Source organism: Ochotona curzoniae, unplaced genomic scaffold, assembly GCF_017591425.1.
Source record: "Ochotona curzoniae isolate NIBS_2020 unplaced genomic scaffold, NIBS_Ocur_1.0 contig_4612, whole genome shotgun sequence".
Lineage (NCBI taxonomy): Eukaryota > Metazoa > Chordata > Mammalia > Lagomorpha > Ochotonidae > Ochotona > Ochotona curzoniae.
The window spans coordinates 15096222-15123935 of NW_024466343.1; the positions used below are offsets into that span (position 1 = coordinate 15096222).

A 27714-nucleotide genomic window follows, 5' to 3' on the forward strand; every position below is an offset into this window, starting at 1 on the left:
TAATATTCATTGTACAGTAGCTGCAAAACTTTATTTAACTTTCTAAAAATTCTTAGCTCATTCTCATCTCGAACTCTTGACTCTTGCTGCTCCATCAGTCTTGAAAAATCTTTGCAGAGCTCTTTGCATGGAAGTTTCCTTTTAATTCTCCACATCTCTATTCATCTGTTCCCTTTTCTGAGAAGTCCGCGCTCTCACCCTCAGTGTACTGCATTCCCTAAGCTTAATTAGTCTTCTTTCTACATTTATTCAGCTATTCTCTTTCATTATCCCATTTATTTCCATCATTGCATGATCACAGTCAGCAATGACTTTCAATCTGTTGTTGTCCCTCTCTATTAGGGTATAATATCTGAAACCAGGGATTTTGTTAATCTTTTGACCTGAGTACTTAGCAGACTTCTTGTGTAACAGAAAACAGTAAATACTTTGTTGAACTAATGCACAAACACATATTATAGAATCAACCTGTAAACTGAACAAAATGCTTAAAATACAAGATAATTATTGTGAGGGTATACAACCTTTTCCCCGTCAAAAAAAAAAAATAAATGAACGCTAATATAGTAAAGAAATATATAAGGATATTTTTCTGACTAAAAAAGGGCTATAAGGAGTTCAGTATGCTAATTTGGCATTCCACCAGAGATTTTGAAAGAGATCTCCAATCCCTTTGTTTTGTACAATACATGAACTAAGAAACCACAGACTTTACAAGCACAACGCTTTAGTAAGACAGCAGGAGTTTCAACGATGGTCACAGGGTTGGCAGAAGAGATTTATGTATATTTCTATTTTGCTTTAGGATAAATGATCCAAAATAAAGAAGCCTAACATCAGAGTCATAGGAACTATTTAAATGATAAAAGATTTAGATAATTCTTCACTCCCTAATGCCACTCAACTCCTATTCCCCCAACTGTTTATCAAGATTTCCAATAAAGTATATATATATATATATATATATAATCATTCTTTTCCAGCTATAAATATAAAAGAGCCTTTTAGAGAAAGGGGCCTTTGTGTCATTTCATTTCTTAAGATACTCATTTCGAATATCACCTTATACATACTGGTAAAACCACATTTCAATAAATCGAAGAAAATTTTGTCCCAAGGAAGGAAAACAATCCATTTTTATCTTGATGAATTTAACTATGTGTCATAGAGACACATATGAATAGATTTTAGATACCACTGTGGCAGACTGCTTTATAGACACAGACGCAAGCTGTGAGGCAGATGTTTCTTTTTTAACTCTTTTCTCATGAGCATTTAGGCATTTAGACATAGGAAGTAAGAATAGATCCTCTTTTCTTGAAAACAAAAATGTTTATTTACTTTTCTTTCTTTCTCTTGTTTACTTTGTAAGAATCCAAGAAAGCATCTTTGTGACACTGCCTAAGGAATAATTTTAAAAGTGAAAAATAAAGCCAACATCAGGCTGTCTTAGCAATAGTCCCTTGGATCATAAGATTCTTTTTGAAAATACAAAAAAAAGCCAGTGTATTTTTTCCCCTGAGTTTATAAGCTAAAAGGCATTTAAAATTCCAAGGAGAACAACAGAAGAATGAAGAAGAAACACACATGTGTTGTTACTAAAAAAAAAAAAGGCACAAAAGATGTGTACTAGGCTGGACTGTTCCTGGGAAAAATTATGAAGCAGATGAAATCTGGGTTTGTCATGTTTCCATGCCTGCACTGAGATCCTTTTTCATCTTTGTTTTGCCCATCACAAACTGTCAAACTGCATCATCTTTCCCTGGCTGTCTTGCTGTTAGTTCATGGTCCCTTTAGGTCTTTCTTTTTCTTACCTCTGTGTACCCCTTCCCACTAATCCTTATAATTTTGCAATAAAAGTTTGATGAAAATTTGTGCTAATTAGAAATAACTGTTAATGGCTTCTAAAATATAAAATCAACTTTGACAACAACTCTCAGGAAAACAATTACACTTTCTTGGCATCCATTCCTTGGATTCTTTGTGGGCTTTTCCTTGACCATAATGGAAGAGGGTTGAGCGTTCTCCAAAGAGGAAATTTAGCAATAACATCAGAAAGACGAAACATGGGATTGAAACTGGTTATCTTTTGAATAAGTGAGGCTTAGAGACACAGAAGTCAAAAAATAAAGGAATAAGTGCCATATTATCTTGTATATTAAGCCTCTTAACTTTCTCTGAGGTTGTTTCTTTCAACTGTATGATGTAAGAGGATATAAGGGAAAACACATCATTTGCTGTCTAGGTCAATGGCATTTAAGATAATTTTGTGGAGGACTCTCAGATACTTTGTATTTGTCAGGGAAGAATATCCGTCATAATTTTCCATGGCTGAGAGGGTGACATGGGAGAAAAGGGTACTTTAGCACTACTCTGAAACTGGAGAGAATGATTTAATTTGCCCAAGTTTAAACACAGGGACACTTCTACATCATTCATTTTTCAAATGTCATTTTGAAAAACACTGGCAATATTATCTATCATTTGGGGAAAGATGTGTGAGGGCATTATTTTAATTGTACAGTCATGCACACATGTGAAAGTGGAGATGTCAGTTTATGTTTCTTTTATGAAATATGTTCTATTGGTCTAGTTAGAGCTTACTTCAGCATATCTAACTGTGCCCACTGGGACAGGGTTTATCTAAGATGACAATCAGTGATTTGGATCTAACTACCAGAATGGTCGAGTGGTTAAGGCGTTGGACTTAAGACAATCAGTGATTTGGAAGTTAGAAGGCAGAGGGGAAAGAATAAAGACTCAGTATCTCTACATCATGGGGGCGGATATTTGGTGACGCAGGGCCAATGTTTGGTATGCCTCCATTCCCCATGAAAGCACTTGGTATTCCATCTTCCTGATATACACCCTGGGAGGTAGCAGTTGATGGCTCATGCACTCAGGTTCCTGGCTGGATTGTGCTTCTGGCTCTCAGTTTCTCCCTAGTTCAGCCCTGGGTATGGTAGGTATTTGGAGAGAAACCCCTCTCTCTCTATATAAAACCAATATTTCTTGAGGTGAGAGGATTTATTCCATATGACATTTAAAACTTCTGCTAAAGTTATGTCTCAATTTAGATCAGATACCTGACACTGAGCCAGATACTATGCTTGCAAAGAATTTCATCCCAAAGGTAGGATATTGTTCTGTAATAATGTCAGTTCTATGAATAAGCACAAGAAGTGCCCAATCTAAGTTTTGACAACATAAAGAATTTAATGTTTTTTGATAAAAGCTACATGGTTTATGGAAAAAATGTCTTCCTATTGTATATCTTAGGAAGACAAGTATTCTCCTTTTGTTCTGCTTTCAAGCTACCGTTCCACACTTCTGACTACCCAGGGGTTAAGTCAGTGTGTGTATGTGTGTGTGTGTGTTCACGTGAATGTGCACCAATTTCGCTGAGAATCTGAAAATGGACCTAGAAGGACTTACCGGAAGTCCCATGTGACCTGGTTTACCCAAGGGCCCAGGAGTTCCTTTCATCCCCATCTCGCCTTTGTCTCCATTCTCTCCAGGAAATCCCCGATCTCCTTGATTTCCCTGTAATTCAATACAGTTTTTCTTTTAAAAAGGAATGTAGTGAAATAGTTATACTTCACAACAAGTAGACTTTTGTTTGGCATCTCAAAATAATTATGTTTCTTATATCAAAGGCTTCATGAAACATTCATTTTCTATATAATATTACAAGCATGCTTTACCTTGAATCCATCTTTTCCTTGGAGACCTTCTTCTCCAGCAGCTCCTGGTTCACCCTGTTTTGCAGCAGAAAATGTGAGACTAAATTTTTGGCTACATCATTTGTCTTTTTTTTTTTCTTTTACCTCTGGAATATATAGAAAATAACAGGTTTGTGCTTATTTGCACTTCTACTTGATTTCTAAAGGAGATTTGACAGCATGATTTAATTTACTTTGAATAGCTCGCGAGATAATTTAAGGAGTCAGAGTGTTACCAATTCAAGTACAAGATGGTCCCAGAATATGAACAGATTATAACAATCTAAAAGTAATATGCACACACTAGGTAGCTCTAAAAATTGATACATATTTATATCCCTGAGCTCAAGGAAAGTAAATATTCATTGTATAATTATAATGCCTTGTACACTGAATTTACACTGGAGAGTATAACTTGATACAGTTATGATTACTATACTAGATTTTTAGAGCGTTTGTATTTTTTTCCCATCAGAGAAAAGTAAAGACTAACATGCCAGACCATAAAGAATCTGTCTTTTAAATCCAGAATTTGGTGGGTCTCAGGATGGGGCATCTCATGCCTGGATTCCAGACAGCCACCATGTGCATGTGGTGAGCTGTCCCCGGGCCTGCCTGGGATCCAGGGGCTGCTCCCTTCGGGGTAAGTACACTGATGGAGGAGGTTTCCGTGACTGGGCAGGTCCAGTACCCACCCGCCACCTTCATTGGGCAGTGAATGGGATGGGGAGGGGCGTGACCTTGGGCCTGGGAGTTTAAACTTCCAGCAGCCTCCAGGCTGCTGGTGGGTCTCAGGAAGCAGCATCTCATGCCTGTATCCCAGACGACAGCCACCATGTGCACTGGGTGAGCTGTCCCCAGGCGGCTCCACTTGCTGGCTGCCCGGCCAGGAAGCTCTGGAGTTTTGGTTCTTTGAATCGCTGCTTAGTTAGTTCCAGTTAGAACCCACTGTGCTTCTTGGATGTGAAGAATTCATAAGGATTCCCATTGGCAGTAACTCTTCTTCTGTAAAACTTGTAATCACTGAACAATGCTGACCACCAAATATCAGTCCATGCAAAAGCTATGGCTTGGGACTTGTCCTGCAGAATTATATCATGTTACATGATATGATAGATCAAGAGAAGGGTCACATTAAGCAAGACATTACATTAACTAGCACTCCAAGCACCATAACCGGGGGTAAATCCTATGAGGGATGTGTGGGCCACATCCTGTGAACATTCTAGCACCACTGGTTATCTCAAGAGTTGGGGTGGTGATGGACTAAGCTAGGTGTGACCAAGGAGCCTGTCATCAATTACAGGTAAAGAAATGCCCAATAGTCTGGACTGGTCAGGGCAGCAGCACCCAAATGTGCATCCTGAATAGGGTATGGGTGGGCGGGCTGCAACGTTCACCAGCTCATACAAGGCCAAATGGAAGGCCAGATTGCGCCAGGCACTGGCCTAAACCCTATGGCATGTATGAGAACTGGGTCTGGGAGTGGATTAAGTGGAGGAATTTGGGAAACTCCCCTGGCGAATCATAGCTCCTGCTGGTGAACATGTGGTCCACACCTGGGGGTTGGACAAGCTGGGCAAAGTAGCTCCAACAGCTGGCAAATGTGTCAGTTGGTTAAGGAACAGGGTAGATCAGGCAGGACTGAGCAAACCTTAGCCCACAAGCAAAACTAGAGACCAGGACAGAGCATAGGTCATGCCGAGTTAGGCTCTTGTACCTACTGGTCTGTGGGAGCTAGGGACGCTAAGCCACAGTGTCTAAGGCAGAGTTCGGGACAGGGGAGGGGCTGAGCCAAGCTGAGTCAGAGCATCCACTGGCATGCATGTGATCTATGGCTGGGAAGAGGCCTGGTTGGGGAGCTAAGGGGACAACCCTAGCTGGATTGAAGTTCCCACCAAGAGGCGTGTGGCCTGGAAGTGGGGGCTGCATTCTGATCTGGAAACGGTTGTAGTCCCCCATGGCACAACCGTGGACTGGGATTGGATGCAATGAACTGGGCCAGACCCCAACACCCTCTGGTGTCCTGGAGGACTGGGATAGATGTGGGATGGACTAGGCAAGGTCTCAATCCCCTACTGAGCCATGTGTGAGCCATATGTGGGTATGGACAAACCATGGCTGGGCTGAAACATCCAACAGCAAGGACCAGATTGGGTTGAAGGCCAGTCCGGAAAAGCCACAGTTCCTGCTATGACAGGAGGTGGACTGAGTAGGGCTGGCTCATGGACCTACTGGTAAGCGTGAAACCTGGCATTGGGAGAGGTTCTGATGGAGGAGCCTGGGCAACTCCTCTGGCAGGACACAGACCCAGCACGTAAGCGAAAGAAGCATGATAGGAAACAGCCCATAAGAGGCCATGGAAAGTTACCCATTGGCATACAATTGGCAGGGGTTGGGGGAAGACCAGGCTGAATCTGTCCACATCATCCACTGGCATATCCAAGCACCAGAACAGTGTGGGTCGAGCCAGGTTTGGTCGTGACGAAAACCAGTACACAATATGGAATGCCAAGGTGAGGTTGCCTGTACTGGAAGGGACTGCCCAACCAGCAAGCATGAGAACAAGGAAGGGAGGGGGCAGAGCCAGCAGGGGAATAATACAGGGTTCCTTTGCTGGACAGCTATTCCCGCTGGAGAACGTAGGCTGGGATGGGGGCAGACCAGACTAGGCAGGGCTACAACACTTGTGCGCCTCATGTGGACTAGATCAGGGAAAAAGCCAGGCTGGGCTGATTATTCCAACTGGTGCAAACAAAATTAGAGTGGGTGAGGGTTGTTTGGGCTTAGCCACAGCATCAGCTGGCAGAAGCTGGCCCTGGGGGCCAGTTCTTTCAAGTCAAACCACAGAACTATCTGGAGAGTGCATAATCTGGGATTGGGAGAGGCCTGGGAGGGAAACAGTGGGTCCTGCCTCTTGGGTAACTACTTCCATGGGAGGGCATAAAACTTGGACAGCGGCTGGGGTGGAATGGGGTGTGGGAAAGACTGGATTACTGCTACACATACTGGCAAACCAGGGTAGGGGGCAAACTTCGAGGTGGTTATTGTGGGTCTCTCCAACTAGGCTGCAGCTCCCATTTGTTTATGTGAGGGCCACATATGTGCTGGACTGCACCTGGCTGGACTGCAACACCCATTAGTTCCAGTGGAAGTCAGGAGTGAAAACAGAACCAACCCAGCAATTGCAACCACCAGCTGATCGGGACCATGGACTGTGCTGGGCCCTGTACTTGCTAGCACATACAAGAATCTGGTCTGAGAACACCTCAGACAAAGTTTCTTTGGAGATCTCCCCAATCAAAATGCTGGACTCAGAACCCTAACGAAGAAAAGACAGAAGACAGAACAAGTTAACCAACCAACTCAGCTATATGTTGGCAGTGAAATACGGGGCAAACAGAGACTCTATGATAGACTATGTCAATCAGTGGATTCTTCATGGACCTCATAGTGCTTGGAGTGGCAAGATGGGCAGCGATTCATAACTGTTGAAATATCAAAACCACTTGAGCAAGAACCTCAGAGCATACCCTACATCCGGGACCTGGGGAGAGTGGGAAATTGGGTGGGCCTTCTCCCTTAATACCCCCCTTTAAACATGAAGGAAACAATATGGAAAAAATAATAGTCTTACCCACTTTCCTATAGCTCTTGACCCTTTTTACCCTAATTAACTATGTAAAGATTGTCAAAATATATTAAAAAAAATCCAGAACTTGCAGAAATATACAACCATAGTGTATGGTGCTACTAAATGAGTTATGGATCTGTTAATGGGTAAAGACAATTAATGTTTATTCATTTCTGCTCTACCTCTCCCATCATTAACACTTTCACTATTTTATCTCCTACTCCTCCTTTTCCCTGCCTCTCCACTCTTGCACAAAAGGGAAAGTGAAAAGAAAGCAGATGCAAAACTTTCTGTGAATGAATGCCTAATGAATTATCTTTGATTCTATTTTCTTATTGAAAACAGTTTCACCACAGCTTAAAATAAAGGCTATTTATATTAGCATAATTATAGAAACTTACAGTTGGATAAGAACTATCCAATTATAGCTAAATATATTTTCCCTTGTATCTTTGAAAACTTTCAATTTTTAGTTTGTTTAAAAAATTAAAATTGGGCCCAGCACGATATCCTCATGGCTAAAGCCTTGCACATACCGGGATCCTACATGGGTACTGGTTCTAATCCTGGTGGCCCTGCTTCCCATCCAGCTCCCTGCTTGTGGCCTGAGAAAGCAGTCAAGGATGGCCAAAAGCCTTGGGACCCTGCACCCATGTGGGAGACCCACAAGATTTTCCTAGCTCCTGGCTTCAGCTTGGCTCAGTTCCACCCCTGGGAAGTGAATCATCAGACAGAGCTTCCTCTCAGTGTTTCCTTCTCTCTGCATATCTGAATCTTCAATAAAAATAAATAAATCTTTAAAAAAATTAAATTAATATTTCATTCATTTGTCTCATTAGATGAGAAAACATCCTGAGAGCTGGTCATTGATATTTGTGTGAATCTTCTTAATGGTATCATGATTGACAATGACAGTGTCTCACATTTTTGACAAGCATTCTGCAGAGAACACTTCATTTGGAGGAAAGTGTGTATGAAATTACAACTGTAAATGCTACAAAATAAGAATATGAGTAGTGTTTGGCATGCAGTTTTTGAAATTATGAAGTAAAGATAAACATTTTAAATAATACATCAGAAAGGTTTATTACGCTTGTTTTCAAGTCTTATGAAGCTAAGTTACTAAGCTTTGACTCACTGACATAAGCAGATAGGTGAGTTATTAAAAGGTTTTCAGGAAAGTATACTTAATCTAAGAGTTAAGACTCCACATCTCATATCTAATTACCTGGGTTTGGTTCCTTGATTTGACTTCACAATTTTTGCATCTGCTAATGCAGAGCTGTGGAGGCAGTAGTGATGGCTCAGGTAATTAGATTCCTGCCACCTCTAAAGAGGGACCTGTTTCCTACACCTAGATTGGGTGCCAGTTTAGACTCACTCATTGTGGGCATTTGAGAATGAACCAAATAAAATAATGCTTTCAAAATAAATAAAATAGACACTCCACTGGCCCGACTGACCAAAAAAACAACAAGAGAAAGTGAGAATCAACAGCATTAAAGATGAAAAAGGCAACATAACAACAGACACTGCAACCATTAAGAAAATAATTAGAAATTACTACAAAGAACTGTGCTCCAATAAATTAGAGGACCACCAAGAAATGGAAAAGTTCTTAGACCTCCACTGCTTACCAAAACTTAGTCCAGAGGCAACAGAAGAATTAAATAAACCCATAACTGAGACAGAAATTGAAACAGTCATCAAGGATCTCCCAACAAAGAAAAGCCCAGGCCCAGACGGCTTCACTACAGAATTCTACAAAACACTCCGAACAGAACTAACCCCAATCCTCCACAAACTCTTCAAAACAACAGAAAAGGAAGCAACCCTTCCAGACTCATTCTATGAAGCCAACATTACCTTAATCCCAAAACCAGATAGAGAACCATCAGAGAAGGAAAACTACAGACTTATCTCCTTGATGAACATTGATGCTAAAATTCTCAACAAAATCCTAGCCAACAGAATTCAAAAAATCATCAGACAGATCATTCATCCGGATCAAGTAGGATTCATCCCTAGAAAGCAAGGATGGTTCAACATTTGGAAATCCATAAATGTGATACACCACACCCAAAAACTAAAAAACAAGAATCACATGATAGTATCAATAGACGCAGAAAAAGCTTTTGACAAGATCCAACACCTCTTCATGCTAAAAACTCTAACCAAGAAAGGCATAGATGGAAAAATCTACAACATAATCAAAGCAATCTATGAAAAACCCAACGCCAGCATCATACTGAATGGAGAAAAGCTAGAACCCTTCCCGCTGAGATCTGGAACAAGACAAGGATGCCCACTATCTCCACTGCTATTCAACATAGTCCTAGAGGTACTTGCAGAGGCCATAAGACAAGAAAAAGAAATCAAAGGCATACAAATGGGAAACAAAGAAGTCAAGCTTTCACTATATGCGGATGACATGATCCTGTACATAGAAAAGCCAGGAGACTCAATATAGAAGCTGCTAGAACTTATACAAGAGTTTGGCAGAGTGGCAGGGTACAAAATTAATGAACAAAAATCAACAGCCATTGTGTACGCAAACAGCCCCAAGATGGAAAAAGACCTAACCAGCAAGATACCATTCAAAATAGTAGAGAGAAGTATGAAGTATCTGGGAATAAATCTAACTAAAATTGTAGGAGACCTATTCGAAGAAAACTACAAACTAATCAAAAAAGAAATTGAACAAGACCTCAAAAGTTGGAATAGCATTCCATGCTCCTGGATAGGTAAAATCAACATCATTAAAATGTCTATACTACCAAAAGCAATATACACTTTCAATGCAATGCCAATCAAATTGCCCAAAACATTCTTCACAGAACTAGACACAATGATTCAAAAATTCATCTGGAAACACAAAAAACCACGAATAGCTAGAACCATCCTAAAGAACAAGAAGTTAGCAGGGGGAATCACAGTTCCAGACCTCTGGACATACTATAGGGTGGTGGTTATCAAAACAGCCTGGTACTGGCACAAAGATAGAGAGGAAGATCAATGGAATAGAATAGAAGCACCAAAAGGGAACCCACGCGGATACAGTCAATTAATCTTTGACAAAAAGACCAATGACAACTCAAGCAAATGGGAAGGCCTCTTCAGTAAATGTTGTTGGGACAACTGGCTGATAGCCTGCAGACACAAAAAGATAGACCCACATCTATCACCATACACTAAGATCCAATCTACATGGATAAAAGACCTAAACCTACATCCAGAAACCTTCAAACTCTTTGAAGAAAATGTTGGAAATACCCTGCAAGACCTAGAAGTAGGTCCTGACTTTCTAAGAAGGATGCCAAAAGCAATAGCAGTTAAGAACAGAATAAACAAATGGGACCTCATCAAACTAAGAAGTTTCTGCACAACAAGGGAAACAATCAGCAAAGTAAAAAAGCAACCCACAGAGTGGGAGAAGATCTTCGCGCACTATGTAGGAAATAGTGGGCTAATCTCCAGGATATACAAAGAACTCTAAAACAACCAAAAAACCAAAACAAACAAGCCACTCAAGAAATGGGCACAGGAAATGGGCAAACATTTCACAAAGGAACAAGCCCAAATGGCAAACAAACATATGAAAAAATGCTCAAGCTCCCTGGCAATAAGGGAAATCCAAATTAAGACATCAATGAGGTACCACCTAACACCAGTAAGATTGGCCCACATAAAAAAAACACCAACGACACTTGCTGGCGAGGATGTGGGGAAAAGGGAACCCTACTCCACTGCTGGTGGAGCTGCAGGTTGGTACAGCCATTATGGAAATCAGTCTGGAGAACACTCAAACAACTCAAAATCTGCATACCATATGACCCAGCATTCGCACTCCAAGGAATATATCCAAAACACCCGTTTCACGACAAACCAACATGCACCCCTATGTTCATAGCAGCACAATCAGTAATTGCAAAAACATGGAAGCAACCGAAATGCCCATCAGCAGAAGATTGGATAAGAAAGCTTTGGTTCATCTACTCCATGGAATACTACTCAGCTATTAAAAAAAACAAAATGCAGTTCTTTGTGGCTAAATGGGCCCAACTGGAAACTATAATGCTAAGGGAAATGAGCGAATCCCAAAAGGTTAGATACCACATGTTTGCCTTAATTTAACCTGTAATTTTTGTTTGGTTGTTTGTTACTTTTTGAATCTGTCATTGATACTGTCTCAACCCAGGTGTTTTGAAGAATGGAAATTGCATTATTTTTAACATATTGTTTACTCAATACCATGTCAATTAATTCCATAACATTGTATATTGATGCTGATGTTTTGTTGGGGCTTTTAACTGACCGGAACTTTACTCTGTTAGCTCTACCTTCAGACCAGAGACAGTCTCCCCAAGAAGCCACTGAACTTATCTGGACAATAAGATGCTGGACTTTATGCTAGGTATATGCTTGCAATGAAGGAATCTCAACTGAACTTGAACTGTGGTTATGCAGCAAGGTGGAGGAATCCACTATGGGGGGAGGTTTGTGGGAGGGGTGGGGGGAATCCCAGTGCCTATAAAACTGTATCACATAATACAATGTTAATAACAATTAAAACAAATAAGTAAAACTTAAAAAAAATGATTTCCAATAGACACCTACCCGTAACCCTGGTCCCCCAGCTCCTCCAACACTGCCTGCAGGTCCAACATCTCCCTGAAGAAACAATGAGAAAGATAAAACTTTATGCTATCAACATGGTGTCTAATTATGGAAGGCCTAGAATAGAGGACTGTGAGTTCCAAGACACTTCCTATGTTTATTTGCTGGTATTCACCAGCCTTTAAGATGGTATGTGCCAGAAAGTGGCAAATGTTGGGATACCGTGGTGGAAGTTTATTGTCTCTTTACTTGTTGGGAAAGTTACCTTTGCACCTGGCTCGCCTTGCACACCAGGTTCTCCCTCGATGCCTGGAGGCCCCTACAAGAGAATGATTTGACAAATGACAAAGGGGGTAACAACCTCATAAGATGGCAGGTATTTTTTTTTTTTGAGCTCACTGGTAAGATATCTGGGTTCAAAGCAGATTCTTTGCTACCCCTTCATAAACTTCAAGGCAAATGACCTTTTAAAAGTTTAAAAGGTCAAAACAACTTAACTTGGAATCAGGAGTTTTCTTCTAATCCTTCCTTTCACTTTTAAGCATTAGTTGAAAGCAGCCCAACTCCCTATTTCTTCTTTTTACCCTCAAACACTTAGTTACTTTGTTTCTATAACTTTTATTCTTCCTGGTGGAATCAACTTTTTTAAAAATTCATTTTTCGGGCCTGGCGCGGTGGCTTAGTGGCTAAAGTCTTCGCCTTGAATGTGCCGGGATCCCGGCGGCTCCACTTTCCATCCAGCAGCTCCCTGCTTGTGGCCTGGGAAAACAGTCGAGGACGGGCCCAAAGCCTTGGGACCCTGCACCGTGCGGGAGACCTGGAGGAAGTTCCTGGCTCCTGGCTTTGGATCAGCATAGCACCAGCTGCTGTGCTCACTTGGGAAGTGAGCCATTGGACGGAAGATCTTCCTGTCTCTCCTCCTCTCTGTATATCTGACTTTGTAAAAACTAAATAAATCTTTTTAAAAAATTTCATTTTTCTTTACTGGTGTTATTTAAAAATTGCATAAGAAAAAGAGGATTTTATTCACATTATAAAAATGGTACGCAGACAGAGCTGCTTTTCCAGTCTTCCTTCTTACCCAGTTTCACTGGGATATTTTTGATTTCTTCTCCTTGGAAAGCCCAGCTCTTTGCAGCCTCTGGCTACTTCCAGGTTCTGAGCTCCTGCAGATGCTTCTGTATTGTTTTTCTTTCCTGGAGCCATTTATCTTGCTTTGGAGCATGTTAATGTATTCCCCACTCACCCACACACTTCTCCCCTTCCTTCACTCCCTTCTCATCCTTTCTCTTTGCCTCTCTTTGTCCTTCCTAACTCTTTCCTTCCCTTTTATTTCTATTTGTCTTCAGGGTCTCAGAAATTCTTCAATATTTCTGATTCAGGGATGACAATCTTGTATACAGGAAGCTTGGTGTTCCAGTTTGACTCACCTTCTGCAATTCACACACACTTTGTTTTCTTCAAAATAAACAAACAGCAGAGCAAGGCCGGCTTCTAATGAAAATCCTAACATGCAGTTTTTTGTTTTGTTTTGTTTTGTTTTGTTTTGTTTTGTTTTAGTCTTCCTAATGATTTCTTCTATACCTCAATTAGTATACCTCTCTCTTTTGCTAAAAGGTAAGTCCTCATATATACAAACTCTCTTTTATCAAGGGTTTGCTATTCTGAATTTGTTATGAATTATACTACTGTAACAATATGGAGGAATTCAATATGGGGGGGAGGGTTTGGGGAGGCCTGGGGGACTCCCAGAGCCTATGAAACTGTGTCATTAAATGATATTAAAAAATAATTTAAATTTTTTTTTGTTTATTTTTGGGCCCAGCGTGGTAGCCTAGAGGCTAAAGTCCTTCTCTTATATGTGCTATTATTCCATATGGGCACTGGTTCTAATCCCAGCGGTACCACTTCCCATCCAGCTCCCTGCTTGTAGCCTGGGAAAACAGTCGAAGATGACCCAAAGCCTTGAGACCCTGTACCTGCGTGGGAGACCTGGAAAAAGTTCCCGGATCTTGGCTTCGGGTCGGTTCAGTTCTGGCCCTTGTGGTCACTTGGGGAGTGAATCACCTTCCTCTTCGTCTCTCCTCGTATCTGTACATCTGACTTTGCAATAAAAATAAACAAATCTTTTTTTTTTTCATAAAGATTTGTTTATTGTTATTGGTAAGGCAGATGTACAGAGAGAGAAGTAGAGACAGGAAGATCTTCCATCATTGATACGTTTCCTAAATGGTCACAACAGTCAGATCTTAGCCAATCTAGTCAGGAGCCAGGAGCTTCTTCTGGGTCTCCCACATGGGTTCAGGGCGCCAAGGACTTGAGCCATCTTTGGCTGCTTTCCTAGGCCATTAGCAGGGAGCTGGATGGGAAGACGAGCAGCTGGAACTAGTACTGGCACTCATATGGGATGCTGATGCCGTAATCGTTAGCTCTGGCACGATTCCCCATGTCTTGTTTTAGAAGAACTGTTTTCTTGTCCTCTGAGGCTCATCTCTTGTAATCCTGTAACTCCTTCACTACTAGGAAGGGCAGTTCTATACTGTGCTTAAGACAAAGAACCCTGAAGCAAGACTGCCTAGATATTTCTGCTTTTCCTCTGAGATGGTGATGTTTACTCTGTCGCTAAGATTATAACTCTCTTGAGAGAAACCTTCAAGACTCTAGATTTCACTCCCTTTGGACTGCTTTATCTACTTTCTTGGACTTTTATCTTTGGATTTCTCTGGTAGTTCTTTTTTTGAAACCAATTGGGAATCAGTGCTTGCAACTGACACTGGTTTTTCTAATCCTAAATAAATGATCACTACTGGCAATAATTCCATCCATCTATAAGGTAGCATCATTATGTATTGGGGGACAGTGGCCAAGAGCATGGGTTGGGAAGACAGAATGTCTGAGTTTAAACCCAGGCTCTTCTACTCTTGGCTACTGCTCTTCAGTGAGCTATTTACTTTTCTCATCTATAAGACAGGGATAACCAACCACCTCTTACTAAGAATTACTGTGAGAATCCATTGATGTGATAAGGCACCTAAGTACTGCTGGGAAAACAGACATCTCAGTTTGGGAGGCAGGTGTCCCAAGTAGCATCTTCACTACTATGTCAATGGCCACCCTCATTTTTGCTTTTGTGGAATTGTAGGCTTTATTTTCTAAAGATTAATTTTATGTTATTTTAAGTTGGAGTTACACAGAGAGAGTAAACAAGAGCGAGCAAGAGGGAGAGAGAAACTTCCATCTGCTGGTTACTCTCTAAATGACCACAACAGTTAGGGCTGCACCAGGCTGAAAGAGAGCGTTGAAATGACCTGAGTCTCCCATGTTGCTGTCAGGGACCAAAGTCCTTGAGCCTTTTGATCCAGTAACTGGATCCAGTAACTGGATCAAAAGGGGAACGGGGAATGGCAAAAACTTGAACGTGGGCTCAGATACAGGATCTGAGTGTTGCAGGCAATGACTTAACTCTTTCAGTCAAAACATTGGCCTTGGGTTTTAGTTTTTAAATATGTAATGAAACACTACAGAATTGTTCTTCACAATACATAACTATTATATTAATTTTACATAAGAGTTTTACAAAAGTAGTATTGGGATTGAAGAATAAGAAAGAACTAGAAAAATATTACCTCAGCCCCCATTTCTCCAGGTGGCCCAGTCTTGCCTTGCAGTCCTCGTGGTCCCTATATTAAAATTTAAGATATGAGACTCAAATTTACTTCAAAAGAGATCTGAATCCAGATAAGAAACTCATAAATGATAGAAAATGTATATGTATCACTTTATGTAAATTGCAACTTCAGCTTGTTTGTGTCAATAGTATTAAGTTATGTTTGGAATCCAAAGAAGAAAGAAATATTGTTCATTATTTTATTTTCTATGCCCTTCAACAAACACTTACCAAACACCAAAAAATAGTGTTAAACACTATGCAAAGGATGCTCACAGGTGTCTTAATTAAAGGGTAGGGCAGTCATATATCTAGTTAATATTTCTGAAAATATGTGACAAACAAAATGACATTTTTAAAAAAGATAATGTGTGATCTTTTTTTCCTGCCACAGTGTTTTTGCCACTTTGTTAGAATGTTATTGGAATTACAGTTTGTGTCCATATTAGATAGGCTTCTTCCACTTTGTAATATGCATGTAGGGTTTGTCAGTGTATTTCTATGGCTTAATAATTAATCTTTTCCAATTCAGTTTGCTTACATATTTTCTTTTCAAAACCACTGTTTTATTCTAGTCAGGCGTCTATGATAGACTTCTCTAAATTAAGAGTTCACAGAACAGGAAGTTGTTTCTGACAGTTCAGGAGGCTGGGGAGCCTGAGGCCGAGGTGCTGGCAGATGCAGTGTTTGGTGAGGTTCACTGTCCAGTTCATAGATGATGCCTTGGGGTTGCATCCTTCTTAGTGGAAGGCATGAACATGATTGGCAGGGTCTCTTTAGAAGGCTACAAATCATTATTGTGATGGAAGAGCCCTCATGACCATGTAAGCACTTCCCAGATATCCCCACTCCTAAGAGCATCACTTTAGAGGTTAGGATTATTACATATAAATGCTGGAGGAACAGGTGAGACTAAGGCAGACATCACAGGTTGCTTCCAATTTGAGAATCCTCTGCATAAACTGCTATAACATTTATGTGTAAATTTGGGTGTGAATCTGAGTTTTGTATTCATTTGGGTAAATGTCAGAGGTAGTGATTATTGCATTACATGATAACAGCATACGCAGTTGGAAGAAACTGCCAAATCTTGGAAAATAGTCATGCCATTTTGTATTCTCACCAATAAAGAACGAGTCTCTGTTACTCTGTAGCCTCGGTAGCATTTAGTATTAGCAGAACTATGGTTATACGGTAGTAGCCATTATTGTTTTAATTTGCAATCCCCTAATGGCATTTTATTTGGAACGGGTTTTCATGTGCTTCTATACAATTTCTACATTTTTCTTCATGTGGTTTCTGTTCAGATCTTCTGACCACTAAAATATTTTATTTTCAAAAAAATCTTTACTTTCTTGAAAGAGTAATGGTGAAAGAAGGAGGTACGCACGGAGAAGGAGATAGAGGAAGCCTTAGGTAAAGAAAGAGATATTTTCTGTGTGCTGATTTCTTTTTTTTTTTCCAAATGGCTGCAACAGTTCAGCCAGGCCAAAGTCAGGAGCCTGCAACTCCATCCATGTCTCCCTCTGCTACTGGCAGTGGCCTAGTGCCATCTTCTGCTGCTGCTTTTCCAGGTGGCACTAACAGGCAACTAGAACAGAAGAGGAATAGTTGGGATTCAAATTGGCACTCTGTTTTGGGATGCCGGCATTACAAGTAGGGGCTTAATCAACTGCACCATAATGACAGCCCATTAAAATTATTTTTATTGTTGATTTTTTTTTTAGAATTGTTTCTATATTTTGGACAACATGCTATTTTTCTTTCGTGGATTATACTTTTGGTGTTATAATTATGAGCTTTTTATCAAGTCAAAAATCACATAGATTTCACTCATCTTTATCTTCTAATTTCACAGATTTTCATTTTACATTTAGGCTTAGGATCCATCTTGAGTTCATTATTTGTGCATTTGTGATTTGCATGTGAATATCCATTTCATTCCAGGAACACTTGTGAAAATGACTACCCACTCTTCACCTTTGCTTCTTCGTGAAAGATCATTGGAGTGAACTGGGACTATAAGTTTTATACTATGTCTGTGATCTGTTTCTGAACTTCTTATTCTGTTAGATTGATCTGGTTGTCCATTTTACTTTAGCAGCTTCAGTACTGTCTTAATTACAGTACTTTAGAGGAGGTCTTAAAGGCAGGTACTCTCTGTCCTCCAACTTTGTTCTTTAAGATTACATTGGCTATTCTGGACCTTTCGCCTTTTCATGTGAATTTTAGAAGCTGTTTGATATCTTTACCATAAGTAGCTGGGATATAAACTGAAATTGTATTGAATTAACTGAATAGAACAAACTGTGAAAGCTGACATCATAACAATATTTATTCCTTCTATGAATGAACACAGACTAGCTCTCTCTTTAGATCTTGGATATCTCTAGTTACAGTATCTGTTGTTATTTTCTTACTCTGTGCTATATGACATCTTAAATTTTAAATTCCAGTTTACAGTAGTTTCCCTTATCCACGAGGGATGCATTCCAAGACAACTGGTGTGTTCCTGAAACTGAAACTGATACTGTGTACAATCTTGGTGCATACACATAGAAACATACACTATGTTTTTGCTCTCATGTATACATAAATCAGTTATTTGAGAATCTAACTATCTTTTGAGACAAATTGAAGTGATTTCTAATACTTAGCTAAGAAAGAATATCTAGAAAATTATATTTAAAAAGATACTGGGGATGCCATAAAGCAATGATAAGCAGAATTCATTTTTAAAAGTATAGTATTTATTTTATCACTGATTTTAAGGTAGTTTTAAATACTAACAGGTACTAATAATATTTATTTAGGTCAGGAGACTTTTTTTTTAACTCAATATTTCTGAAAAGGAAGGAAGAAAAAAAAAAGGAAGGGATGGAGGCAGGAATGAGGGAAAGAATGGACCCCATCGATTTATTTGTTGAGATTGTGAAAAGAATACAAAATTTGTCATAATTAAGACAGGAGTCACTTGTGTCAACCCTAACAAAAAATAAACAAAGCCAGGATGCCATGAAGGGTTCATATGCCTGATTACCGTTGATAACTACCACAAAAGTCAGCCAGCATCTCCAGCTTGTGCAGAGGCTTCTGGAGCCTTGCATGGAAAGCACTTATCTGAGGGCATCTAAACAACAACTCTCCGTCTGCTCAGCAACGAGCTGACACCATCTTGATTATTAGTCATTTTGGCCAAAGATTCTTGTTTCAAAATATCTGATGTAATCCTTCTCTCTCTCTTTCTCTCTCTCTCTCTCTCTCTCTCTTTTTTTTTTTTTGACATTAAAAACTTCCCCTTGCTACAATCTATTTGGATACACCCATAGTGTTGTTCAGCATACGTGTTCCCCTTGTAATGCTCTGCTCTTACCAAATAAATATCATCATTTTTTGGAAAGTATCTGATGGCTGTTTTAGATTAACAAGGGTCAACATGTACAATTTTGCAAGTTGAATGGTGCATAAGCCAAAGGACATTGTTTGTGACAGTTTTTTTTTTACTTTTCATTCTTTTTTCTTTTTTTTCTTCGTATGTGTGACTGAAATTCAGATTGGGGTAATCAAACTTTCAAAGGCCAGATGGTACATTCTTTAGGCTTGTGGGTCACGTGGTCTCTGTCAAAAGCTATTCAACTTTGTTGATGCAATGTGAAGGTAGCCATGCATAATCTTAAGTGACTGGTGTGTTGTGTTCCAGTAAAACATGACTTAGAATAGCAGTGACTGGAGTAAAGGCTACAGTTTACACATGCCTCTTAATGTCTACAGACCTCTTAAGGAGCCAAACTTGCCATGAAGATTATAAGGCGATGGTTCAGACTGAGCCTCTTTTGTTATCTCTTTCAGCTTCCTCTGCAGTTTAAGCCCCTTCTACCAACATTTTAAAAATGCTGGAATTGGGCCCGGCACGGTGGCGCAAGTGGTTAAGGTCCTCGCCTTGCATGCCCTGGGATCCCATATGGGCGCCGGTTCTAATCCCGGCAGCCCCACTTCCCTTCTAGCTCCCTGCCTGTGGCCTGGGAAAGCAGTCGAGGACAACCCAAAAGCTTTGGGACCCTGCACCCGCGTGGGAGACCTGGAAGAGGCTCCTGGCTTTGGATCGGCATAGTATCGGCCCGTTGTGCTCACTTGAGGAGTGAATCATCGGAAGGAAGATCTTCCTCTCTGTCTCTCCTCTCTGTATATCCTCCTTTCCAATGAAAAAATAATAAAAATAAATCTTTAAAAAAAATGCTGGAATCCTTTATACCTTAGTGTTTGATCTATTAACTAAAAATCACAGGAGGTTGTTTTAGACTGAGTTTCTGCTCCAGGCCCTACCAGATCTTACCAAAAATCAAAATGGAGTCAACTAAAAGTAAGTTGTTATCTGATCTAAAAAAAGAGGAGGGAGGAAGAACTAAATTCCTTAAACATACAAAAACTGTGATAACGAAGTTTGTTCTGCTTTAATTCTTACAAAGAAGCAATCTGATGTCAATCAGTTTTATTGCATTGTTCTCGCTATCCCTGCCTTATAAGAAAAATAACTATGATTAATCCAGTTTTTTGCTCTGCTTTTGCTTTCTTTGACCTTCTTTGTATATAAAATCAATCTCTTCTGCTTTGCTCATTTGAACATTTAATCCCACTTTTGGAATGAATTATTTCTTAATTTTAGAATTAAAAATAAACCAATTAGGCTATCTAAATTAAATTAATTGTAATTTTATCTTTTGAAGATTTTTTTCTCATTTCTATATTCTCTCCACAGGCAGCAAATCCAGTATTCTTAATTTCAGAGCATTCCTCTCCTTTGAATCCATCTGTCAAACATACTTTTCCTAAAGGCACTTCAAATATGTCAACGTAACTAAACTGAATTTTCAATTTACCACTCACAAACTTAATTTTCTATTGATTTCCCCTGTCTCAACGACTGGTAGGATCACCTCTTTACCATGACAAGCCAGAAACTTAAGTGCTATCCCTTACATATCGAATCTCTATCTTCTAATGATTTTATGTGTGTATGTGTGTTTTTTAATTTTAAAATCTATCCACCATGTTTTCTCTATTAATAAAAAGATTCCACCATCTGTTACTTAGATTACACAATAGGGAGGCATTCTTGGATCTTTGTACCTTGTGATTTGAGTGAATTTCACAAAACAATCTGATCAATAACTAGCCTTACCCCTCCACTGACATCCTTGTGTACTTAAGATAAAAACACAAAACCTTGGGTATAAAGCTGTGCATGTCTTGCAGCCTGCCTCCCTACACACCCTTTGCCTACACTTACTTCCCACTTGACTTTTGTGCCATATCCATGCAGTTCTTCTTTGAGAAGATGTTCATCCTCTGCTTCCAAGTATAAATAATCAGCTCCAAAGTCTGGCATTTGGCATATAGGAAACTTCACCCCTAAACTGACCAGATGTGAGGACCAATCTTGCCTCCCTTTAGCATGTTGCCTAGTGAGTTCCCAGCCTCTAGCATGATGAAGGAATCACCTTGATTGGGCAAGGATTTTGAGTCTCACCACGTCCCCCATTGTCTCCTCAACAGATTATTAATAAACCTATGTTCATTGAATGAACGAATGGATACCTATTGAAAAACAAAGGCTTGTACTATAATGAGCAAATCAATTTTGAATCTTGAATACAGAAAAAGTTATAGACTTCGAGTATCCTAAAAATATAAAACATATTTTAATATCTTCTTTGTCTCTTTTACTTTATCAGTTTTCTTATTTTCCTACAATGAGGAGATAAAGCAGTTCAACAGTGCTTCAAAAGCAGAATTCTAAAAATGTTTTTAAATAAAGACAACATTGTGCATAAATTCAGGCCCATTTATATCTCTTATACTCTGGTTTATATTTTACCTATCAATCCCCTGACTCAGTGACTAACATTTTAATTTTTGGGTGCTGCAAAGGCACTTAGTCATTTATAGCTATAGTAACAAGTCTTCTAAAACCACTGATTGTGTAAATCCTCATAATTTCATTGGTGTTGTCAGAGTTCTAGAGACACACTTATACTGACTTAAATGTCTTCTAAGTCTCATTTAGTTTTCAACCCATTTCACTTTATGTAATGTTACCTACCAGCTGAGCAAGCATCTTTGATTACAGAAACTTCTGTCAATTCAGTTTAACAAACGCTAACTGTGCATATCTCATATGTAGCCCTTATGCCAGGAAAGGAGATTACAAAAGTAAAAATAAGTGATCTCTGACATAAAGGAGTTCACAAACTTTTTTTTTCTTTAGGAGCAAGAGCTAGTTAAGTATATAGTATTACTGGAATTATTACTGAATTATTTTAGTTCAAATGAATGTCAGATTGTGAAGGCAGATAGAGACATTGCAAGCAAGGAGAAAATGGCAAAAAAAAAAAAATTAGCTGGGTAAAAGAAACACCACATGTAAGACTCTATTTAGGAGAGCTGTTCATTATTGTCAGATCTTTACATATTTTGTGGAAAGCCTTCACCATAGCTTAAGTAGATAAAGGAGAAAATTAATGCAATTTAGTAACAACAACCCTTTGTTAGTATTTTCCATTTGGTATTATCTAAGTGAATTATGCAAAGACCATCTGTAAAGCCTTTTGTCAATTGATGATAAAATCATGTGGTTTTAAACACTGTATTAAATTGCAAATTTGAGAGAAGCACATTATTCCATATTACAACTGACACCATTAACTAGAAGAATGACTTCACTGGCAACAAAAATCACTTGTAAGAAATTGGTTGTGATAAAGTGTGTCCTTCTCTCAGTCTATTTCTCAAAGAAATTCTGTAACTGAAACATATTTATAGAATTGTGATGCAAGGTTTTGTATTGTTGATCTAACAACATTTCTGTTACATTTATACATTTTGTCCCAAAAGATGTCGAGTTTGGTTTCTGTAAAGTTTTATATCATAGAGTTGGTCTCATAAATGTAATTGTGTGTATGTATGCGGGGAGGCAATTATTCAGAATTAGAATCTCTGTGACTCAGTAAAATAGTCTTATTTGCTGAAAATAGAAGTACAGTTAATTTCAATAGTTCCAGAAAACCAGTATCAAATAATATTATTTGCAATCAGTAAGGTATTAAAAACTATATTAAAGCAAAATAATCATTTTGCACAATTTATCTATAATTGTCTATGATAAATGCTGTTCTTAAATCATATTACTCACAGCACAACCAGGCAAAAACAATATAAATGTAAGTATACATCATGAGAAAAACACTATCAGAAAAGCATCAAGATAAACTTACTGGTTCTCCTACAACTCCCTTATCGCCTGGACTTCCAGGGGTTCCTTGTAAACCCTAGAAAAAAGAAGGCAAAACTTTTCAAAAAAGTGGTGGTCTTTGAAAATATTTCAGCCAGTTTCCTTAACTGTGCTTTCCTCAAAAATTTGTTCACCTTTCGCCTATCTCTGTTGTGTGTGTGTGTGTGTGTGTGTGTGTGTGTGTGTGTGTGTGTGTGTGAAGTTCTGTGGTATTTAGAGCAGCCATGCTGTGCAACTACCCTTATCATCTACCCCATAACTTTCATTCTCCACAACTGAAACTCCATAAGCATTAAACACTAACTATCCATTGCTTGTGTAGCCTTATTTTCTGGCAATCACTCATTCTACTTCCTATCTCAACTCATTGATTACTCCACGTGTTTCAAGTAAGTGATATAGCTGCCCATTTGCATTTGGCGCATTTTACATAGTGAAGATCTACTTCAAGATTCATCTGTGTCATCGTGTTATATTAGCATTCTTAAAGGTTGAGTAACATTTGATGGTCTGATAAACAGGTTGAGCATATTAAACAACCTAATAATCTGAAATTCAAAATGCTCCTAAAGCCAAAATCTTTGAGGTACTAATAAGACACAATAAGTGGAAGATTCTATATCTAACCTCAGGTGAGAAGTCATAGTTAAAATGCAAACCACTAATAATACTGTATAAAATTACCTTCAGACTATGTGTACAAGGTATAAACAACACAAAATGAATTTTGTGTTAAGACTTGAAGCTCTTTCTCAGAAAGATATCTTACAATATTTATTCAAATTTAAATATATTCAAAATATTTTAAAAACCTGAAAATCTAAAAACTCCTAGTCCGAAATATATTGAATGAGGACTATAGTACCTGTATTACATTTTGCCCTGCTCTGAACAGGAGTATACAGGTAACTGAGTTTCCGCGATGTTTTCTTCTACTAAATTATTAAATCAAGTCATATATTTGGATAATCAATTCATTGTTAGTTGAAGATTTTTTTGTTTTTTAGGCTGTAAGATAAGAATCTTGCTTCAAACTTCTTCACTGAAAGATAAAATTTTCTCAATTGGAAAATTAATTGTTGAAGCGAATGTTCCCTTTATCCAGAAGCTGATTTTAGCTCATTTGGCAAAGATTAGTTTGTTGTAGCTGCATGGATTAATTTCTGGGATTTCTCTTTTGCTCCGTTGGTCCATATATCGATTTTGGTGCCAACAGCAGGCTGCAGTGTGTCTAAACAGCTGATATTGTGATGTCTTTACCTTTGCTTTGTTGCTTCATGGCTCTAGCCATTCTGCATGTCTAGTGCTTCTACATAAACTTTAGCATTTTTTTTCTGAATCTGACAAAAAATTAGTATTTTGATGACAAAGAATCTATAAATTACTTTGGGTAGATAGGACATTTTGCTGATATTAAGCCTTCCAATTCATAAAAATGGATGATTTTTCCTTTTATGTATGTGTCATCATCTGTTTGTTTTGTTACTATTTAATAATTCTTATTGCGGATTTTTATATCCTTGGTAAATCTGTTCCAAAGTATTTAATTTTTTTTCACATACACCTAACGGGAAGAAAATGTAAATAAGTGCTAAAGGTCAGCATGTGCAAAATGAACAAATTATTTCCCTTGGTTTCACGTTTTTAATAATGAGAATACGGATCTTGAATTTCTCCACTCATTGAATCATGTTAACTTTGCATATAGTATACAAAGTAATTAAAATCCATCCAAGCAGCATTTTCAGTGATATAAAAGAATTTCAGATGATGGATATTAATGATTAAGGAACTGTCTTTGAATATCATTTTAATCAATAATGCAATACCACAAACAAACTCTTTCCCTGATCATAGTCATCTTTTTCTTAGGTTTGATCAGTTTGACATTCTGATAAACAACAGGCAGGGGGCAGCAGATTTCAGAGGACAAGCAAATGCAGTCATATCACTGAGAATCACTGTAATAGCTAAAATATTTTAATCTCATTCACCTGTGACTTATTTATATTAAATAACCTTAATCTGCAAGTATGTGATAAATTAAAATGCCGTTCATAACTATGATTCCTAATGCAATTAAAGATTCCCACACATCTAAGATTATGTGCTCCCATTTATGCAAGAATGTAAATAGGAATATATACATATATGTACCTTTACTTTTATTAATATTTTACCACTTACTTAATAAGCTTATAGCCAACAGAACTTGTTGCTTGTTAAGGAAAAAACTGTAATTTTGATAAACTGCTATTATAAAATACTAAGCACGCTTAAGATTAGTACCATGAGAAAATTTGTTATCCCATGGAAGATCTAAAGAACACTATTTCCTGGTGTAATAGTTTTAATAATGTTACATTATATTTATATATTGAATTATGTTTTGGAAATGGACTTTACAGAAAAATAAAATTCTCATAAGTATCATCAAGTAATGATTAAACCCACCATTATATATCCAATGTAACAGTTTCTAAATGGGCACAAAAAAGGCCCCAAATAGGTAAATAATTTGCTCAACTAAAACAATACTTGAAGAAATAAAAGAAATGATGCTTTCTCATCCTAACACATTAAATACTAAACAATGTGTTAGAGAATGAAGAAGATAATAATTTCAAAACATATAGTATAAAACAACATGCAAGTGTATATAATTTTTGTTTGCCAAAAATATCCCAAAGCATTGTGTAAGCAACCCTATCCCAAAGAAGGCACAATTTTTATGCACTGTATTTTTATACTTACTGATTTTCCTTGAATTCCTCTCTCTCCAATATTTCCAGTCTTACCCTAAACAAGAAAGCAACACTTACATCAAGCAGCTCCTCCCAAACAGCAGAGGGAAGCGGGGAAGATTTTAATGTGAAATATAAAAATTTTAATTTTTTAAATTACTTACAGTAAGACCAGGAGGACCTCTTTTTCCTTGATCTCCCTTTTCACCCTAACAAAGTATCAGGACCAATGAATAAATAAGAATCTGAATTATGGTTTCACACATTACTCAGGTTAGCATACACTCACAATAATGAAACAACTCTAGAGCTCCAAATTGGAAAGAAATTATGTATGTGTTGTGAAAGTTTCACACTTAGACAAAGAAAAAATTTAGTACCATAATTTGGTAAGTAGATATTTCATTCTCTGAATAGGGAAGTCATACATGTTCAATAAAACCCAACCCTTTTGAAACGGGGAAACCAATGATTACCTTGGCACCTTGTACACCTTGCTCCCCTGGAAGGCCATCCGGGCCTCTTGGACCCTACGGGTGGAAACAATCTTGTTAATTTCAAATGTTCCTTTCTTCCATTTTTAAAAATTCTCAGATTGTACCTTATCCTTCTTTAGTCAACAAACTCTTTGTTTAGTTAGATGACAAAAAACTTACCTCAGGAAGCTATTGAGATGGTAATACAAATTTGTTCTTGAAGTAATGTGTTCATGGGGATTTGTTCTCAGAACAACTCTAAAAGTGTCTGATATGTCTTAGCAGTCTTTTAAAGGTTCACATTTTTAAAATGTTGCTCTTTTGCTTGCATTATAAGAAAACAAGTGTTTAATGCGTCGTACCTACTTGCTTGGCACTGCATGCAAGGAGAGGACAGGGGCAGGAGGGGCTAGATATATCCATGTATAGCTGAAACTGTTCTATACTCATTCAATAATTTGCTACAAAAGTTTTTCTTTAAAAAATACAGCAGAAAAGCTATACTGCCTAAATAAGTTTCTTCAAAATTAAGCTTCATTTTAAGGAGCTTAATTAATTAATTCTACAGCTTCTAAATGAATTGCACACTTACATTTAATGTGTTATGAGGATAGAAAATCGTGAAAAGAAATATTCATTGTGAGTCTTTTAGAATGAAAATATGACTTACATACATATTATAGTCATATAAAAAGATAAAAAACAAAAAATGAAGATACTGACGTAGGTGGTGTTCAAACTCTCAGGGGCTTGTTTACCAAAGATCGGACTTTAGACAGGGAGACAGCACAGGAAGAATGTACAGAAAATTAAAGGCATTTCAATAAAAGCAATTTGCTACTGATTGTATGTAGCAAAATATGAAGGTGTAAGTGCAACTTAAAAGGCACAGACGGGAGTTTGTACTTAAATCAGGAGGCAACAGGGAAACATTAATAATTTCTGCAGCAGTCATTACAAATCTCACAGCACAATACACTGATGTGAAGTAAGCTACTGGGCTCCACTATTCCACCTTTACACTGCATTTGAACTAAGAAGCTTTTTCAGCTTTGTATTCTTACAAGATGCTTACTTTGATAACACTCTCAGCTTGTATACTTTTAAGGCAGCTTCATTCTTTGATCCTCTTGGGTATACTCACAGATTTGGAGGGGACACTCTTAGAAGAACTAAAGTTCCACAGGTTCCATGAATTGAAGCCATAGCTCTGACTTTAGCCTTTTAAATCTGCATTCAATGCACTGCATAATTTGCCTCCTAAATTGCTTTGCTGTCATATTTTCCAGGACAAGACTAAGAAAAAAAATCATAATCCTAACGTGCAAGATCATGCAGGTCAAATTAAAGGGAGAATGGACTCATTTAATAGGTCAGTAATTTTCATAATGGGTTATTCAATTAACAGTCATTTACTGAGTGCCTATTATAAAACATAGGTTATCTTAAGCCCAGAGAACCTGTTATGGAGAAAAGCTCTGCATTCTTAAACAAGCAAATTGTTACATAAAATTAAAGAATAATTTCTTCTGAAAAACATTTGTTCATTTCCTTCACACATTTTGT

The 27714-nt window shown here is 38.2% G+C and overlaps 1 protein-coding gene across 1 annotated transcript in view; it reads right to left on the reverse strand.

Annotated features, from left to right (window-relative positions):
* Window positions 1-27714, reverse strand: part of COL24A1 (collagen type XXIV alpha 1 chain) — a 298672-nt gene that overhangs the window by 100190 nt on the left and 170768 nt on the right. Inside the window, exons 28-36 of the mRNA XM_040987252.1 lie at window positions 26149-26202; window positions 25837-25881; window positions 25683-25727; window positions 22912-22965; window positions 15600-15653; window positions 12239-12292; window positions 11974-12027; window positions 3705-3758; window positions 3436-3543 (exon numbers count right to left, since the gene is read on the reverse strand). Of these exons, the coding sequence (XP_040843186.1) occupies window positions 3436-3543; window positions 3705-3758; window positions 11974-12027; window positions 12239-12292; window positions 15600-15653; window positions 22912-22965; window positions 25683-25727; window positions 25837-25881; window positions 26149-26202 (522 nt within the window). The remainder of the gene's footprint in view (window positions 1-3435; window positions 3544-3704; window positions 3759-11973; window positions 12028-12238; window positions 12293-15599; window positions 15654-22911; window positions 22966-25682; window positions 25728-25836; window positions 25882-26148; window positions 26203-27714) is intronic.